At 37.5% G+C, this 18164-nt stretch overlaps 3 protein-coding genes and 1 pseudogene across 4 annotated transcripts; 1 reads left to right on the forward strand and 3 right to left on the reverse strand.

Moving 5' to 3' along the window:
• Positions 1–305: 305 nt before the first annotated feature.
• LOC101303729 lies at positions 306–3162 on the reverse strand (annotated as a pseudogene). Its single transcript, XR_185097.1, has 6 exons — positions 3012–3162; positions 2850–2958; positions 2398–2754; positions 1988–2047; positions 1481–1900; positions 306–1392 (listed from the first exon to the last, which is right to left on the reverse strand). The product of XR_185097.1 is annotated as an uncharacterized LOC101303729 (transcript).
• A 645-nt stretch (positions 3163–3807) lies between these two features.
• Positions 3808–7742, reverse strand: LOC101308190 (alanine--glyoxylate aminotransferase 2 homolog 2, mitochondrial-like). Its single transcript, XM_004302499.1, has 9 exons — positions 7404–7742; positions 7004–7234; positions 6366–6536; positions 5199–5342; positions 4941–5120; positions 4595–4820; positions 4386–4499; positions 4201–4287; positions 3808–4091 (listed from the first exon to the last, which is right to left on the reverse strand). The coding sequence occupies exons 1-9, from the start codon at positions 7650–7652 to the stop codon at positions 4048–4050; spliced, it is 1446 nt and encodes a 481-aa protein (XP_004302547.1). The 5' UTR covers positions 7653–7742; the 3' UTR covers positions 3808–4047.
• A 5054-nt stretch (positions 7743–12796) lies between these two features.
• On the reverse strand, positions 12797–14622 carry LOC101304023. The gene is made up of 3 exons (XM_004305050.1): positions 14050–14622; positions 13383–13727; positions 12797–13072 (listed from the first exon to the last, which is right to left on the reverse strand). The coding sequence occupies exons 1-3, from the start codon at positions 14620–14622 to the stop codon at positions 12797–12799; spliced, it is 1194 nt and encodes a 397-aa protein (XP_004305098.1).
• A 1315-nt stretch (positions 14623–15937) lies between these two features.
• Positions 15938–17658, forward strand: LOC101304311 (PAN domain-containing protein At5g03700-like). Its single transcript, XM_004305051.1, has 2 exons — positions 15938–16564; positions 16657–17658. The coding sequence occupies exons 1-2, from the start codon at positions 15938–15940 to the stop codon at positions 17656–17658; spliced, it is 1629 nt and encodes a 542-aa protein (XP_004305099.1).
• Positions 17659–18164: the final 506 nt, after the last annotated feature.

Here is an 18164-nt window from a genome sequence, read left to right on the forward strand (position 1 = left end):
TGCTAGCTAGTTCGTTTAAGATTCATTTTTCAGTACTTCTTTTTGTTGCACGCTGGATGCTTCTAATAATGAATGTATGATTGTTCTATAGTCATAATAAGATGCATGTTTTTAGTTCGGATATGATTGCTACCGGCACATAGAGGTATGGAAACGAAAATTGTGTGTATATATATTCATCATGCGAAAGAGACCTGAAATGTTTGGCTACCAAATCAATAATTCATGTATCCACCGAAGTTAGTGTCATTCATCTATTGTTACGGCATACGCTCTAGACTTTCAGTTTATCACATTATATTCGAACACATTCTGGGATTGATAATTAATCTAGCTACTGCATCAATCATCACTCGTCTAATTCACCATCAAAATATTCCATCTCGATCTTTATACATCTACGCCAAAAAAATTATATTCATCATCTAGCTAGAACAAAAATTGCATATTTTAGAGATATTGAAATAAATTACTTTGATGACTTCATTGACTTGTATGTTTAGAACAGAAAGTAAAACCACAGAATTTATGTGTGTTTTGAAATTGTTTGAGTGCTAAGTATTGTAAGAAATTTTGGTCGAATTAAAATGTGTTAATGAGTATGAATAATCATAACTTTGGTCTTTGTAACAGACAAGAAAGAGTTAATATGTGTTACAATTGTAACGGATGTATATATGGAATGAAGGTTATGTTGGAAATCAAAACACCAATTAATTGACTACAACTAAACTCAACAAATAATTTTTGTATTTTGAAATATCACATCAAAAATTCCAATAAGTATGTCAAGCATGCTCATTGTTTTCTTGAGTTATTGTGAAAGTTCTTGAAATTGTTACTGCGACGTTGTTAATGATGCTACATTTGTTGATATGTAATAGATTTGTTCCACGCTTATCTATATTGCTAAAGTTTATATTTTCACATGAAACTTGTCCTAGCTATATGGTTAGAAGAGAATGAGAGTTGCCAACAATGAGGATACCAACTGGTAGAAACTAGCTAGCTCTCTATGTCGCTTTCATCTTCATGGTTCCATGAGCTTGGTGGTGGTGAATTAAGCAGCGGCCACAAGATATTACTCCTCTTCCTTGCTGTCCGGAGAATTCTGGTGTTTAGCCTTACAATCCCATTCATGGCCTTCAGATAGTTGCTCGAGTCATGATCCCTTATAATTGTACCTTCTGAACCATATGCTGTAGGATCACTTGGTGTTTCTAGTGGATGTGGGGAATTCAAAAAGTCCATCAATACACTCAAGGAGAATCCATCTCGGGTACTGTTCAAAGCGTAGAGAGCGCTACCTAACGGGAGTAGAGGGTGTGGAGGAGATGACATTTCATCAGGTTGGACAATAAACAGTTTACCCATGGGAGAGTACAATATCTTCTGCATATGATTAAGTCCACACATAAGTTAGATAACCACATAAAATTGTGGAAGATTTTATGAAATTGTTGTGCAGTTTGATACTTACATTCTTTGTTAGACAAGGGTGTGACTCTAATGGACCATGTAAACTCTTGAGAATTGCTGTGACATGATCAGAAATTTTGGAGGAGAAAGATCTAGGGACAATATCTCTGTGCAGCATAACAGAACGGATGTGATTGCACTCATCCAATCTTAGTTGCTCAAATATTTTCTGGCCTCCACAGAACACATATGGGGAGCCAAATGTGACGACAGGCAGAAGATTTGAGGGACTGACGACCTTCCTAGTCAGTAGCATCAACTGGAGTATAACAGAGAGGCTTCCTCCAAGACAATGGCCAGTAAATTGAAGCTTCGCTTGCTCACCATGTCTTATCAAATGGTCGATTATTTCAGGAATGAAATGCTCATAAAGTTTCTTTGCCAGTTCATAAATTCCTCGGTGAGCAAGTACAGTAGTCCCCTGCATAAGGATATCAGTTAGGTTTAGTTTCTCATTTATCTTCCTCGCACTGGAGGCTTTGTATCTTAATATCTTATCCATGCCTACCTCAAATTCCATGGGTTCAAATAAGAAATATGCCTGCCACGATGCAAGGGAGTCTATACCCTGCAAGTCAAGAAACACAAATAGCATCCCTTTTAAAGAAGATTTAAATGGAGAAGATGAATATATTTCACTAACTGTGTTGTAGCTTACAGAGGTAGGTACATATAGAAGAGAAGGAAACAAGCTAAGAACCACAACATCCTATCTACCAGCAGTTCCTTACATTCTGCCTATAAATCTGGATCTACACATTTATATATGCACACATGTCAATGACAGAAGGATTGAGAGGAGATGTGTATCACAAGTAAGCTGATCTCAACACCTTTATTTAGAAACTTGGAAGATTAATAATGGTAGAGTTCAGTGGCTTAACAGAAAGTGGGGGATGAACCGCTAATAATACTTACCTGAATCACACAAAAACGAGTATAAGTAGTGGGATCATCACAAACAAACCACTCACAAGGTAAGTGCAGTGACTGAAAGTCCTTTTCTGCTCCTTGCTTTGATGTTGATATGTTTTCATATTTATCAGACTTGTGATTTTGGGGTGAGCTCCCTCCATTTCTGCATGAATTCTCTCCTGCATCCTGCTGTGATTTTCTTAGCGAGCGGAGATTAGCTTCAGCTGAGGCCATAGATTTCACTGCAGTAGAATCCTGATCAAGTTTTGGTTTGATTGTCACAATGTGATCTGCCTGCGCTTGCTTATCTATTGAAGATGTTACAAATTGTAGGCCATAGTATCTCTTCAAATCCGTGGCCTGCGCATTAACCATGACCAGGTTTGGTTAGGTATATGACAATATTTTGAATGTAAATCATGTTCTAGACTGTATGGTCATTAACAAGAACATACCTTCATCTCTGGTATGATATAAGCCAAGTTGCACAAGAAGGCTAGCCGAGAAAATGATTTGGTATCTGAGTATCTGACCATGGTACTTTAACCAAAAATCTCGAGAAAAATCAGGATCATATGATCTGCATCTCCTTTCCTCATCATAACAGTTGTGTGAACCCGAAACAGCCTTTTTTTGCCAAATATTCTTCCAGTAGTTTCTGCCGAGTTCCACAAGACACTCCACCCAACTGGTTCTCTTTAGTTCCTCCCCTTCACTACTCTCCCGAGAGCTCTCCACCTCATTCAGGTCATTCTCCACAATGTTCATATGGTTACTCGAGTCTGGATCAAATGAATATGATCGTAGCAAGTTTGGATTGACAGAACCCCGACTTTGAAAAGAGGAAATTCCCATGAAAGGATTCTTCTTTCGTTCTGGTTCTGTTAATGTTGCATGAATACGAGTAATGCAACAACTAAGATGGTTATCAGCTGAAGAAAGCCTTCGTTGGATACTAGCACGACTGCATAGGACTCTGTTAGAGTGTGACAGGTGAAGACCATCGTACTATTTGAGGATATCTTTTCTTGGTGAAGCCAGAGAGCTAAGCTTAACTAAAGAATTCAATGCCATGGTTGTACTGCAAATTGTCTCAAGGAAGTTAACTTTTTTTATAATCAGCCATCTGCTCCTTGTTGACAACAAAAGTATTAGGAAATGGATTGGAGGTGCAGATATCCAAGATCAGATATGATGTCTGTCTTCTTGTACTTGGATTCAAAAGGGTTGATAACTCCAATGGTTTACCTTGGTTTTGACTAACAAGAATTGCACCAAGCAGTGCCGACAACGCGCGTTAACTAAATGTTTTACGTCATATTTATATGTAGATAGAATGAAATGAACAAAATTGAAAAACTTCAAAAGTGGTCACAGAAAGCAAAATAATCAGAATTATGACATAGACCAAAGTAAAGAGAACCCCATATATATGAAATGATAGGAATAAAACAAAGTAAAAACCAGGTATCAATAATTGAGTGAGAGACAACGAGTTGTTGGCTCTTCGTTGTTCATGATCACAGAGAATTATTGAAGCTCAAACCTACATATATTGATTATTTTGTCACAAGATAAACAGTACAATGGTGCTTAGACCGAGTTGAGAATGATTCATCAATGAACTATATCTACAACATCATCCAGGACGCTTCAAACTTTAGACATTGTGTAGTCCATTGCATCCACAAGAAAATCTGCAACCAGAGATATATATACATCACAATTGGTTCTAGAAATTTTGGACTGCCATTTCACAATCCCTAGTATGCTTGAATTTTTAAGATGCTAGTGAAGAAAGTATACCTGCATCTTCCTTAGTGAAGCACAAGGGAGGTGTGATTCTGAAAACATTTCCATAGGATCCCCCTTTGCCGATCAAGACTCCCAAATCTAATGGTAAAAGAAAAGCAAGGTAAAAATGAAGTTGCAGATCATGTAATATCGAAGACAAGCAATGTAATATCATGAATTAAGAGATTGACACAAACCTTTCATTTTGTCCATCACATGTATAGTTTCAGCCTTGGCTGGTGTCTTCAGTTGACGATCAGTCACAAGCTCAACTCCTAGCATTAATCCTTTTCCCCTCACATCTCCGATAACTGCATAAACAGCCATCAAGATTAACTGAGACAAACAGCACTATAATGCAATAGAGTGCTTAAATGTATAAACAAAAAAGAGCAAGAGAGTTTACGTTCATATTTATCTTTCAAGGCATTGAGTCTTTCTTTCAGATATGAGCCCACAACAAATGCATTTTCTTGAAGTCCTTCTTTCTCAATCACTTTCAGAACAGCCAGTCCTGCAGCCGTGCATACAGGATTGCCACCGAAGGTGTTAAAGTAATTGCGGCGAGTCAATACCTCTGCAACCTCAGGAGTGGTTACTACTGCACCAAGGGGAGTGCCATTTCCAATGCCCTGTAGATGCCAGCGAATTAGAAACAATTTATAACACAAACCATGGCTTCTAATTTCTAGATTCTAATACAACCCAAATCAGCAAAATAGCTATATTCATAGAATAAGATTTGAGTTAACCTTGGCCATTGTCACAATGTCAGGTACAACACCATGACCCTCAAACCCCCAGAAGTTGCTTCCTGTGCGAGCAAAACCAGACTGGACCTCATCGGCGATGAATAGGCCTCCTGCTTTCTTTACACTGTTATAAACTGCTGGCAAGAAACCCGGGGCCAATTCTACAATTCCTCCCACTCCCTGTGACATGTACAAACAAGATGAGTAAAGCAGCAAGACATTTAGTATATAATTATGAGGTAATGGGAGATGATATACCTGTATGGCTTCAGATATAAAGCCAGCAACATGGCCAGAGGTTCCAAAGTCGATGAGATCTTGGACATCTTTGGCATACTTCTCACCATCTGAACCAAACACACCTCTGTATGGGTCCGGATTCATAGCATGATGAACTCCACTCTGTTGATCAAATCAATATTGCAAATGTCAACAACTTAGTACTTGGTTTCATACAGTCCGTTACAAGTTCAGATTTATGTAGATAAAGAACTTCTCTCTCATATACAAACCTCGTGGACAAGTTCAACATTTTTCAAGGATGATTATGTAGTGATTATAAAATTAATAAAGATTGAATAAGAAACACGTTATGTTACAATATTGTGTTCCGAGTTTAATGACTTAATGAGTGATTAAGTTTGTGTTGTAAAACTAAATGGTACATTCACAATATTGTGTTCCGAGTTTAACGAGTGATTAAGTTTATATTATAAAAATGTAGAGGACATCATGCATATTACTTTAGAAGATAATGAACTTGGGTCGGACTCACAACACAAAAGTCTTAATTATGAGGCTGATATAACCGGCCATAATTAACCAAGAGCTTAAATCGTTTATCACGTTGTCATTCCTAAATGTAATATGCAAAATGGTTTCCATATGGGCAGTCCACATCTCACTATCATATTTTTATCCTAATATGCATTCTATTCTATACTCGACTAAGAGTAAAGAAAACTAACAAAGAAGGACCCATAATCCAACCCAAAAGAACAACATAAGGAAATGTTACTATAAGCACTGATTTGGACATCGATCCTTATCATCATAGTCACATAGTGGTGCTTCAATTATTTCTTTCTATGAACATATGGTGGGTTCGTTTCCAGCATCATGGAAGTTTGGTTCATTTAATCTGAATCTAATCCAAATCGTTAGGTGGCGTCAATATCCTGTTGGCCATTCTAATTTTGATAATTCCACAAGCTCAAGTGTAGAGGTAAGTGTTTTCTACCGCCGGATAAGTGAATCGAAGAGAGTAACTATGTTTTTTTTTCCGTCGATAATGAAAGTTAAAGTTAATTATAAGGTTAAAGAATTTCTGATGCACCACCTCATTGCAAATTTGCAAAACAATGGATCGAGTGTGGAACTATGGAAGTAGATGATTTAGAAGAACGGGATATGGTGAGGAAGTACCTGAATGACGTTAAATTTCCAACTGGCTTGGGCAGTGGCGCCCATAGTGCCAGAAGCGTTGCCATGATATGCGTTTCTCAAAGAGATTATGTCATGGCAGCCTGTGTACAACCTCGCTATCAACATCGCCAACTCGTTTGCTTCCGTCCCTGAATTAGTGAAGAACACTACCTACATCACATTTCCACCCAACACAAATCAGTCACCAACCACAAAGAAACAAATATCAAAATGAAACAACTGAAATATGCAGTTTAAATTATACAGTTTACATAATATATGCTCTACATTTTTACTGCAAGAATTACTTACACGACACATAACATGTCACATATTATCTTTGAATGAACTTGACAAAAATCTTTCATGAAAATACCAAATAGGGAAATGACTCTTGGTTTTTCGATAATTGCCAAAAACAACTTATCAATCATGAACACACCGACGTCAACGGAGTCATGGGTGTGAAACATGACCCTTAACAACAAAAGATAACACCACTCACACTCTTCTTCATGATAATGACAATTCTCTTCCAGAATCATTTTTACTTTAATTACAAAAAAACGTGGACCGTCAAATAAATCAAGGAAAAAACACAAAATGACCTAAAATATTAGGCAGAAGGAGACACAAACCTTGAGATTGGCGGGCAACTTGGAAGCCAGTGCCTGAGCGAAATCGCCGATTGCATGATTCAGGTAAAGAATCGTCGAGTGTTGGATTTTCTTGGTTTGGTTGACTATGGCCTCCACCACATCAGGGTGGCAGTGGCCGCAACTCACCGTAGCTATCCCTCCGAAACCGTCCAAATACCTCCGACCATTCTCATCGAACAGATACTGCATCTTCCCGTCGACAATATTCAGCTGCCAACCACAAACATGAAACAAGGTTTTAGTTATATATCTCCAAAACAACCAAACTTTCACTTCATGTATTGCCCTCGTTTATCATATTCCAAACACGTAAAGATGACAAGCCTAGCTAGATCACGTATATAAGTTAGAAAATCAAATGGGAATGGATGATCCTTACGGGTTTGTTGTAGAAGTAGAACATGGAGGGGCTGAGGTACTCTTTCCTCTGAGCCAAGATCTCCTCTGTGGAGGGACCGGTGTACGGCGGAGGAGAGTAGTCGAAAGGGGGCAGTTTGGGAATATGGACGCCATTGTTGGCCTCCTCTCTCTGAGCCACCTGAGAGAAACAACAGCGTTGCGAGGATGGTCGGAGATTAGATAATTGTCTCGTTCCCGATATTAACCTTCTCCCTATAAATCCCTGCATTTTTTTTTTCTCAAAGCTTTTCTGCTCTTCCGAAAATGCAGGCGACTGTTGGGTGGTTTGGTTTTCGGGTCAGAGTGAGTACAAAACAATATATATGTGATAAGGAGGAGAATATTATTATTGGAGAAGAAGAAGATGGAGGGGGTTTATATAGGACGAGGAGGGTTTGGTTTTGGTAATAAGCAGGTCAAAAAAGAGAAATTACTCACCGGTGGTCTAGAAGGAAAGGCCAACAATGAGGTAAAAATGAATCTGGCCTCTGTAATGCTGCAGATTCCTATTATGAGTTGTTTTTCCTTTTTCGTTATAATGAAATGAATGATAAATTGATAATAGCTGGTTGGTGTACGTGGAGGTGCTGAATCAGATTCTAATCCGATCCCCCAGCTATATATATACAAATTGAATGTGCTATTTAACGTTCAAATATCATAAATTTCAAGATTTTTTTTCTACTTTGAGAAGACGCTACACATACAAACATATGCATGCAGCTTACTAGGGACAGCTTACACTCCATAAAAGTAGTTTTTGGTAATCCAAAAAAGTAGCATAGTGTGTTGTTAAATAATTAATCCTGGATTTGGGTGTGTAATGAAAAAATAATTTGAATCACAATTCACAGATGCAAATTTCTCTTCATTCGAATAACTTATGCTGTCAGATAAGAGCAAAATAGCGTAAAGCATATGTGGTTAAATATTCTTGTAATAACTTAGGATATTTCAAAGACGTATCTACTAAACTCGTGAAAGGGTCACCTAATGGTCTTCACTATGGACTTTTTTACTATACATGTGTATAGTATACATCAAGTCATGAACCATCCGATCGTCTTAAATTTTGAATTTTTAAACAATCGGACAACTCACGACTTAATGTATTCCATACAAATGTATATAGTAGCCGAACCCATGACTATAATGACCTTCAACTAGTTGTTTTTCTTTAGATATGCAAGACATTCACTCTTTGAGCATCTTCGATGTAGACGTTTCTTACCACATGGTAAGCTTAACAACTACTTTTGACATGACAAAAGACATTTCCTCTATCCGTCAAATTTAACACCTATATTATCAGTGTCAAGTCACCATTCACCAAGAGATTGAAACAATTTGACATATTGGTTAATTGGAGATAAATTTTAGTTTAGCAAGTCAACGTCACCATATATGTCGTATGTCAAATATAAATTTGACAGAAATCAAAAGGAAAAATCAAAGTATTACCCTTACATTTATCTTGAGAAAAAATGTCAACAAAATTTATGATTTGTTCAGTGCAAATCTTTTTACGAATCTTTGCTAAATGAACCCATCACGGATGGAGCAAAACATAACCAACTATTGGCCGGATAACCATTCTTAATGCGTTTGTGCATTTTGAAATACTTTGTTGCTTCATTTTCGGTGCATCTATATATGCATCTTATTGTTATGCTAGCTTAATAGTTGTTTTTCAATGTTTTTACAATGTCCAAAGTAATTTTTAGATTTTATCTAATATAATGCTTGTCGTCCTTCTCTATGACATATTTAGTTTGACATCTTATTTTTTTTCTTTTTGGACAATGGCATTTGGATTGTGAGGAGGCAACCCACCAACCCATGAACTTTATGAATCATCTGTGACCTGTAGAAACACAACTAAGCTGGTTTTACACATGAGAGGTGTAAGACCCCTCTGGCTCAAAGTTATACACCTCGTAAGCCTGGAGGCATGCACCAACAATAGGGTCTCGTGATGACTTAGACTTTTTGGACTGACACTTTTACCAATATGGGTCTCGCAAGTCCCCAGTACGTACTTAACAATCTATCAATAAGGGACTTGTGAATGTTTGGAGCTCAATCTATCGCAGGTTCCACACATGCAAGTATTTTGTCATTCAATTCAATTCTCATTTGACATCTCCATTATAGATGTTTGCGGCTCTCAATGTAGATTTCGTAGAAATTGAAAATACTGTGATGATCGACCTAGCTTCTTACTAAATTTGAATCACAAAACAGAAATTTCCCTAACTCACATAGAAAGTGGAATCAACACATCCAATATATGTAATATTCAGTAGTTATCATACTGCCATCCCTAAAATGCATATGATAATGCCCTTAAACTAAGGGATCCCTTATTGTAACTTATATGAGGGATTGATTATTAGCCTAACTTTTTTATCACATTTTCATATCTCCGCCGTTCAACCTCTGGATATATATGAGTAGATCATTTCTGTAAATTTTCAACCAAATTGGTGATCGTTAAAGCTTCGAACTAGCTTAAATCAATAGATAGATCAAATCTACCAAACATGAACTGTTCATGCTCATAATTTTAAATCGCAGTTTTAAGTATCTTAACAATCATCAATTTAGATGAAATTTTGCATAATAGATTTACATATTAGGACCTATAAACTGAATGACAAAAATTAAAAAATATGATCAAAAAGTTGATGTAATCCCTCGTATATTGGTCATTGTTATCATTATGATCGTTGCTTTCTTTCCAGGGGTAAACATTTAATTCAATTCCAAATCTCCCCAAATTCCAAACCGATACTTCTTGCGTAAGGTAAATGACGAAGTGTAATATGGGGAACGTCTCATTCAGAATTAAGAATCTTTAGGAAGTATCAAACAAGAATGAATGTGAATGAAAAAGGTGTCATGCTTTAGTGCTACATTAAGACTTGAGATATAAACATTGTAAGGTCCAAGTGTCTATCATGTCTATCTTTTCAAGGACTCGATAAGACTATAACTAGCACAAAGCTCATACTCTGAGATGTTCCATTTCCAAGGACTCAGTGCAAACTTTCACGTGCCTTAATAAATTTGATGGGTATGAGATTCAATTTCAACAAATAATCTTTCATCACAATTCACAACACCCATTATAGTCGTATTTCCATGACATCCACCCAAGAAAGCCATATAAGTCTGCAATTTTAGACTAACAATAGCTCCCAAGTCCCAACCAAACAACCTTAATCAGCCATCAACCAAGTCACATTTTATCTTACAAAGCACTTTGCTCCAATAATACGAGTTTGTTGAACTTAATGCGGACATGTTGGTCTCCACCGGCTTATACATTTTGGGACTAATCCGAAAGTGCTTTCCAATAATTGAAGCTTGATCAAGGTTAGTAACATCAGCCAATTCTGCCAAATGAACCTGGTTGAAAATTTGGGGAAAGGAGATACATCAGGCACTGCCTGATTATCTAATGCCATAATGGAGTGATGACACACTCTTGATCAAGGTTAGTAACATCAGCCAAATGAACCTGGTTGAAAATTTGGGGAAGATTGAGATACTGATTACTGCACTGTTTATCTAAAGTGATGACACATTGAAAATCTTTCGAGAATGACAAATGAGGTGGGGGGCAAGTAGGTATGGGATTTCCGGGTAGACAAGAACTAAATTCAATTTTGCTGGGATAGATTATGAGCCATAAACTGATTAAGAACTATAAACAATCAACAGATTAATCAAGCAACTTCTAAGTTGTGGCTATGGTGAAGCAAAGAAAGCAATAATTAACGAATGCACTCATACTACTATAATACTTCAATTAGGTAATGATAATATATCAGAATGACCAACAACAATCGAAACTGTTAAATTAACACAGAAGTCATCATCGCAAACAAAATGGATTTCATGTTAATCAGATGGCACCTTGGCGTGTTTCCTGCGTAGGATTTCCACATCTGACATCTCTTCCTGCGTAGGATTTCCACATCTCTATCATTGATGCAAAACTACTTTATATTTAAGTTAGAACGATACTACAGCCAACCATAGACATCATACTAAGACGACAGCCATCCCCAAATAACATATAATCGAAGAAAAAGGTAAGTGTTCATCAAAACCATCTCAAACTAATCATAATCAACAAGAATTTAATTTGATTGTAAGTGAAAAAACCATCTGTTCAAAGTGATTCACCAATGAAATACAAAAACAAAACAAAAAAACAAAAAACTAAAAAAAAAAATGTGATTCACCAATGCAAGCAATGACAACTAACGATAGTCAGCAGCTAACGTAAACGAGATGGTTTAGATTGCCGTTCATTTTCCTCATATTCATATTATATGATGATAGCAAAAGATAGATATGCACGTTAGAAGATAAACTCATCAGCTCATAAGCTTTCACCAATGCAGGAAATGACAATCGATATCCAGTCAGCATACTGAACGTACTGGATTATGGAGCATAATTGATGCTCAGGGAAGTCGACAGAAGACAAGGGAACTATGTCAGATCATACTCCATATTGTTTTTAGGTATGTATCTTATCCTGACAACTCCAATTAGATTCCTTGCATAAGTGGTTTGATTTTTTAATTTACAAGTTCCCTAGACGATCCGGGTTTCTGACTTGTTTAAGATTATACAAAGCAAAGTGTACGTGTTTAAGATTATACAAAGCAAAGTGTATGTTATATTATATACACATCCAAGTAGAAGGGGTGAATGTATCAGTATCACTAAACTCAGACTTCAGCTATTAAGCTAACAGGACAATACTGATGCAAACTTCGTGTTCGAATAGAATATGAAGCTCACAACAAAACCAATCAAACAGGTGCACCACTTAAAGAACCTTCTAGCTAAACAGCCAAACAGATTAAACATAATATACAAAAACGAGAAACCAATGATATACCTGATAAAGAAGTTAAGAAGCAGACCATCAATATTTGGATGCAAAGAATGAAGATAAAACAAACTTAGGAAGATGTTACGTGAATGATCGAGACCTTTAATTTGATATGAGTGAATGAAACATGTTACAATCGCAGCGTAATTCACAAAGTCACAGAGATGCTCGAGAGCATACAAAAGGTGAACAAAATTAGAGCAGAAATTATTTTATGCTGAATGAATGAAACAAGTTGCAGTCACAACGTAAATCTCAAAGTCGAACTCAATTAGTAATTCATCATTAGCATAGCTTGTGCCTTAAAGAAGATTAAGAAAACTTGAGAGGCTATCAGCTGCTACAAATATTAAAATTGCATTACTCCACCCACTAGACTATGACATTAGATAATGAAATATAAAGTTCTGCATACAAGTAGTACAGATGCCAAACCTGTGGTTACATATGAAGGGTCGCTAAAACTGTCTGAAGGTAAGATTCAGACGGCCAGGACGAAGCATAGTTTCTTCCAGCAATTTTTTTGGAGCTGAGTTTGGTACGATGGATGTTACACCATGAAATATATGTCTTGAATGACCACCGAATATTAAGACATCTCCTGATTCCAAAATAATACTCTCTGCCTTTTCAATATCTCTCTGATCCCCATAGAGAAAATCTGCAGAATCACCTATAGAAATTGAGACGACAGGTAATCCTTCTCGGAGAGACTCTTTGCTTTCATCACGGTCCTGAAAATCAAAACTTCATCTGAGCACATAGAGAAACTCTTGCAATAACAACTGCTTCGAAGAAAATTTCACTCTTGCAAATCAGCATAAAAGATATCAATAAGTTATTAACAATTGCTCCAAATAACCAATCAAATCATGAACTACTATTTGACAGGTATATTTTCTGTTGGATCGTTTTCTCAGTTTCTGTTTTACAAATTTCATGAATGTAAACCTAATGTATATCTATGCTCTTTCATGTAAGTTTAGGATTGTTCACTCTCATCAAAAAATGGTTTTTTAGGGTGTATTTTAGTTGAGAAAATACCTGATGAAGACCAAGCCTCCCCCTAGTATTATAAAAGTTGGTGATGCATATGTTTGGAGTCATTGAAGGGAGTACTTTTTCTACAATGCGACATCTGATTTTATCTTTGAGATGGGCATGTGCCTCTTGAATTGCTCTCTCAACCAACAAACTAAATTCATTGGGGATACCAGGAGACCGAGTGCCATCTAGTGGTCGTATATCTTCATATTTCCTAGTCTCAGGATCCCAATTCAGGCCCAGGCACATCATCTGCAGACAAAGTTTTGCTCCATTCTGGAAAACAGGTTGATAAAACCCCCCAGGGCCTAAACCAAGCTCCCGACATGTCTTTACAATATCAACCTATAAATTTAGGCAGTCACAAGTTCTGAAAAAAACAAAGCTGGCAAGGAATTCAAAATGGATCTCTAAGGAACAGACACGTAATAACTAATAACCCATATAGTAGCGAGACTAGGGAGTTGCAGCTCAAAATCACATCACATACTTATCTCAGGATAGTTATCAGAGCAATTACTTTGATGTTCAACTTAGGACTCACTAATACTAGAGTCTATATTATTGAACAAACGCCAATCACCGTGTCTATATAAAGCTATCCTGCTAGGCTACTGCTCCTGTCTTGAATCACTAAACTCATATTTAGAAGTGAAAGAATGAATACCTGTTCACTGAGGCTCACATAATTTTTCAATAAGACCATCCCCGGCCTCAGTACTATTGGATCAGTACATTCCACAATTTTTTCTGGATTTGCAAATTCTAGCATGTCCTCTGCCTCCATCATTCTTTCACGAAAAGAAGCTTGAAGAGCAGAATTCCTCCCACCCAAGCATATATCAAATGGTTCATAATGACACAAACGCTTAGATACACCTGGATCTCTGGTAACAGGTACATATTTCATATTTTTTGGTACAGAATGCCGCTTTTCTGCATGAGGACGGTGCTTCCTTTTCATCCCAAATTCTGTAGGCAAAGACAACTCACACAATTGGCGTTTCATATCCGGCATTGTACTCCCTCCCTCATGTTCCATTTCACTTACACTCTTCGAATTTGAACTCACACAAGTATCCTCTGACACTGAATCAACTTGAGACCTCATTTCATCGAAACGAATATCATCACTTGATGAAAAACACTGCTTCTTATCACTAGATGTGACTGCAAACCCGAGTGGCTTAACTATATTACCTAAACTATAGTAACTTAGAATAGGAATGCTTCCGACCATTAATGTCTGACGATGGAAACTCAGAATAGGAACACTTCCAACCTGTAATATCAGACAATTTATGTTTCCAACTCTAGCAGCTGAGACCTAGAATACCAAACAGTACTCGACTTCAGAAAAAATGCTACAGTAGTTTATAAGGTACAACATTTTCATGCTACTCGTTATATGCAAAAACCAAGAACAGAACTGAAACTAGAAGTTCAAAGAAAACAGAGGGATTGAAGAGAACAACGTACGGCGCGGAAAACGGGAGTCGCGGGAGAGTTGTTGTTGTCGTTCTTGAAAATCATTTTTTCCGGTGGAGAAATATGGCGGGGAGCAGAGAGAGGCTCCAAGAATGAACGACGAAGTAAAGCTGAGGAGAGAGGAGTCGTACGGTGAAAGAGCCACCGCATATTGGTGCCATTAATAAAACCCAGATGAAGAATCTTGATCGACGACTCTGCGTATTGATGAGGTTCTTGGTTCACTGGCTTTGGCGGTTCTGCTTCTTCTTTCTTTCTTCCAGGCATAAATATGTCGGCGGGGTCTAGAATTCAGATGGTCGAGAATGAGGCCTAGTGGGCTCGTTCATTGGGCCGTCGTGGATTTTGGTTAGGTCGTCGGCCCAAGAATGTGGCGGGAAAGTTTGTTGAGGTTCGCAGTTGCAGACGTCACTCTGGCGCGAGAGCAACGTCAGCAGAATTGTTTTTGGCTTTTTGCTGTGCACGATTGATGCCACTCAAAACGAAAAGGATCCGAAAGCCGTTATTTCTGGCTGCTGCACACTAATGAATGCACTCGAGTGACCCCGAAATGGGGTTCACAACTTCTAAGGTTGGTACGTGATCGAAAATCACCTCTAGGTCGGTAGAAGAAATTTGGATGACGGTAAGAAATTAATCGAGAAATCTCAAACATTGATTAAGATTTACTAATTTAGGGACACTATACTATAAAACCCATATTAATACCTATGAAAATTGGTGTTTATTGCATTCAAGAAGAGATATCGAGTATTCGTTGGATTCAGATCACAAAATGTTCTTGTGACTTTTGAATTATGGTCAAATATACTTATGAATTGGAACTTGTGAAGATGACTCGAGTTTCTACTAAGGTTGAATACGATGATTTCAAATTTAAATCTTAGTAATATTAATTAGAGTTTTAAAGAGTCATGAGTGAGAAATCACACACTGATCTTGAGATATTTTTTATATAACGTTATATTTTGTGATGAGATGCACATTAAAACGGTATATACTAAACCGTATCGTAAACTAATTCATGTAATTGTATCAAAATGCTCTCACATGGACAGACTGTATACATGTCGCCAGAATATTCACAGGTTCTTAACTCCAGCGTGCAAATGAGTAACCCCACTATAATCCCACATTTGTATAACATTAACGACCCAGAGCAAAATAAAAGCTCCTCCCCTTTTTCGAAAAGTTCCAGCATTCCTACTCCTGCCCACCTTTTTCCTTCTCTGTCGTCTCCCATCAATTTCTGCCACAAAAACCTTAATGCTTGCTTTGCAAACCCACCTTCATTATTCCCACTCATGCTGCTCTACTACTACTTGTTCATTTCTCTCACTCTTTTCGTCACTCATGGCTCCTCCAAGCCAGAGATTCATATTGGCTACAACCTCACTTTGGCAGTGCCTGTTGAATACACCATGGGATTCATTGGCAGAGCTTTTCTCATGGATACCAATCCAACCATACCCAGTTTCAGAGCTGCGTTGAGTGTTGAAGCTTATAATGGGAAGTACTCATGCTCCTTTCAGGTCTTTCTTGGAAATGTCAAGGTGTGGAGTTCTGGCCACTACTCGAAGTTTTATACATCGAATGTATGTGTACTTGAACTCACCAATGATGGAGATTTAAGGCTGAAGGGTCCAAAAGACAGGGTGGGATGGAGAACTGGGACTTCTGGACAAGGTGTGGAGGTAAAAGCTAGCTAGCTATGTCAAACAATGTAAACTGTGGTTTATAATACGTGCTCAAAATTGAGTCTTGTTGTTACATTATATTGTTGCAGAGGTTACAGTTATTGAGGACAGGGAATCTAGTACTAGTTGATGGCTTGGATCGGATCAAATGGCAGAGTTTTAATTTTCCTACTGATGTGATGCTTTGGGGTCAAAGACTTAGTGTAGCGTCACGCTTGACTTCGTTTCCAAGCAATTCAAGTTCATACTACTCGATGGAAATTGAGCACAGCAAGATTGCTCTCTACTTGAATACCGGTAAGAAAAACTATTCGTATTGGGAATTTAAGCCTTCCAAGAACAGAAATATTGCTTTCATTCAATTGGGTCTAAAAGGATTAGAGTTATACAGTGATAAAGGTAAGAAAATCGCGCAGATAAATCCGTCCGAGGAAACAATACAGCCCCTGCGGTTTTTGGCTTTGGGGAATGAAACAGGAAATTTGAGGTTTTATTTTTACTCACCCAGCTTGGCAAAATTTGATGCCTCTTTTCAAGCACTCAACACAACATGTGATCTTCCATTGGCTTGTAAGCCTTATGGCATTTGTACTGCGTCAAGTGCTTGTTCATGCATTCAAGTTTTGACAACGAAAAATGAGACTAGTACTGGTACTTCTGGTTGCATTGAAGGAATTTCATCAGATGGGTTTTGTGGAAGAGGCAAGGCAGAAATGCTTGAATTGGAGAGTGTCACTAGTGTGTTAAGGGGGGATTCTAAGATAGTTAATGTGAGCAAAGAAGAATGTGGTAATTTGTGCTTGGAAGATTGTAAATGTGCATCTGCATTACATAACTCTGAAGAATGCTTTCTGTATGGAATGGTGATTGGGGTTAAACAGGTTGAAAGGGGAAGGCAGTTGAGTTACATGGTTAAGGTTCCAAAGGGATTCAGTCATGGGGGTCATGGAAAGTCCAATGTGAAAAAATGGGTGTTGATCTTGGTAGGAGTTGTTGATGGTGTGATTGTTCTTGCTCTCTTTGGAGGTCTTGGCTACTACTTGATAAGAAAACGAAGAAGACACTCATTGCCTAATGGCCATAACAATTGATACATGTTGCAGGTTTTTTGTCAACTCATACAATATTATTTCAATTTTTTCCCCAAATTTTGGTTGGTTTTGACAAGTCCACAGTAGAAGCAATGTCATTTTGTTCAAACATTACAATACACAACATTTCACCTTATACATGAAATTATTTACTATCAATATAAGTTTGTGCAAAGCTCAACAATCATGATAACCAATCTGCAACTACAGTATTACCACCCTAAAAAATACGTCGATTATGCTTACAGAACTATAACAGAGCGTCAAGTTCATTGATCTTTTGTCAAGCTAATCAGAATAATAATAGTAGCACAAGAGAGATGCCTGACATGATTTTGGTAGGAGTAGTTGTTTTCTGGACTCTGGAGGGCTTGAATACTAATCATGGTGTATAACAACTATAAGTGGCAGTCTTCGAATGGAATGATAAGTTGATAACCCTGCAAAACCCGCAATCATATCATTCATATGGGCTATCAGAGTAACAGCTAACATAGCCTGTAAAG

This window comes from Fragaria vesca, linkage group LG6 (genome assembly GCF_000184155.1).
Source record: "Fragaria vesca subsp. vesca linkage group LG6, FraVesHawaii_1.0, whole genome shotgun sequence".
In the NCBI taxonomy this organism is placed as follows: domain Eukaryota; kingdom Viridiplantae; phylum Streptophyta; class Magnoliopsida; order Rosales; family Rosaceae; genus Fragaria; species Fragaria vesca.

Bases quoted from the DNA above. Each gene is read 5' to 3' on its own strand.
- LOC101308190 (XM_004302499.1), bottom strand. From the start codon at position 7,652: ATGCAGGGATTTATAGGGAGAAGGTTAATATCGGGAACGAGACAATTA. The intron at 7,235-7,403 runs GTAAGGATCATC...TGTGGTTGGCAG, and splicing joins TCTACTTCTACAACAAACCC to CTGAATATTGTCGACGGGAA. The intron at 5,121-5,198 runs GTATATCATCTC...TACATGTCACAG, and splicing joins TTATATCTGAAGCCATACAG to GGAGTGGGAGGAATTGTAGA.
- LOC101304023 (XM_004305050.1), bottom strand. From the start codon at position 14,622: ATGGTCGGAAGCATTCCTATTCTAAGTTACTATAGTTTAGGTAATATA. The intron at 13,728-14,049 runs GTATTCATTCTT...CTAAATTTATAG, and splicing joins ATGTGAGCCTCAGTGAACAG to GTTGATATTGTAAAGACATG. The intron at 13,073-13,382 runs GTATTTTCTCAA...TTTGATTTTCAG, and splicing joins GGAGGCTTGGTCTTCATCAG to GACCGTGATGAAAGCAAAGA.
- LOC101304311 (XM_004305051.1), top strand. From the start codon at position 15,938: ATGTCGCCAGAATATTCACAGGTTCTTAACTCCAGCGTGCAAATGAGT. The intron at 16,565-16,656 runs GTAAAAGCTAGC...ATATTGTTGCAG, and splicing joins CTTCTGGACAAGGTGTGGAG to AGGTTACAGTTATTGAGGAC.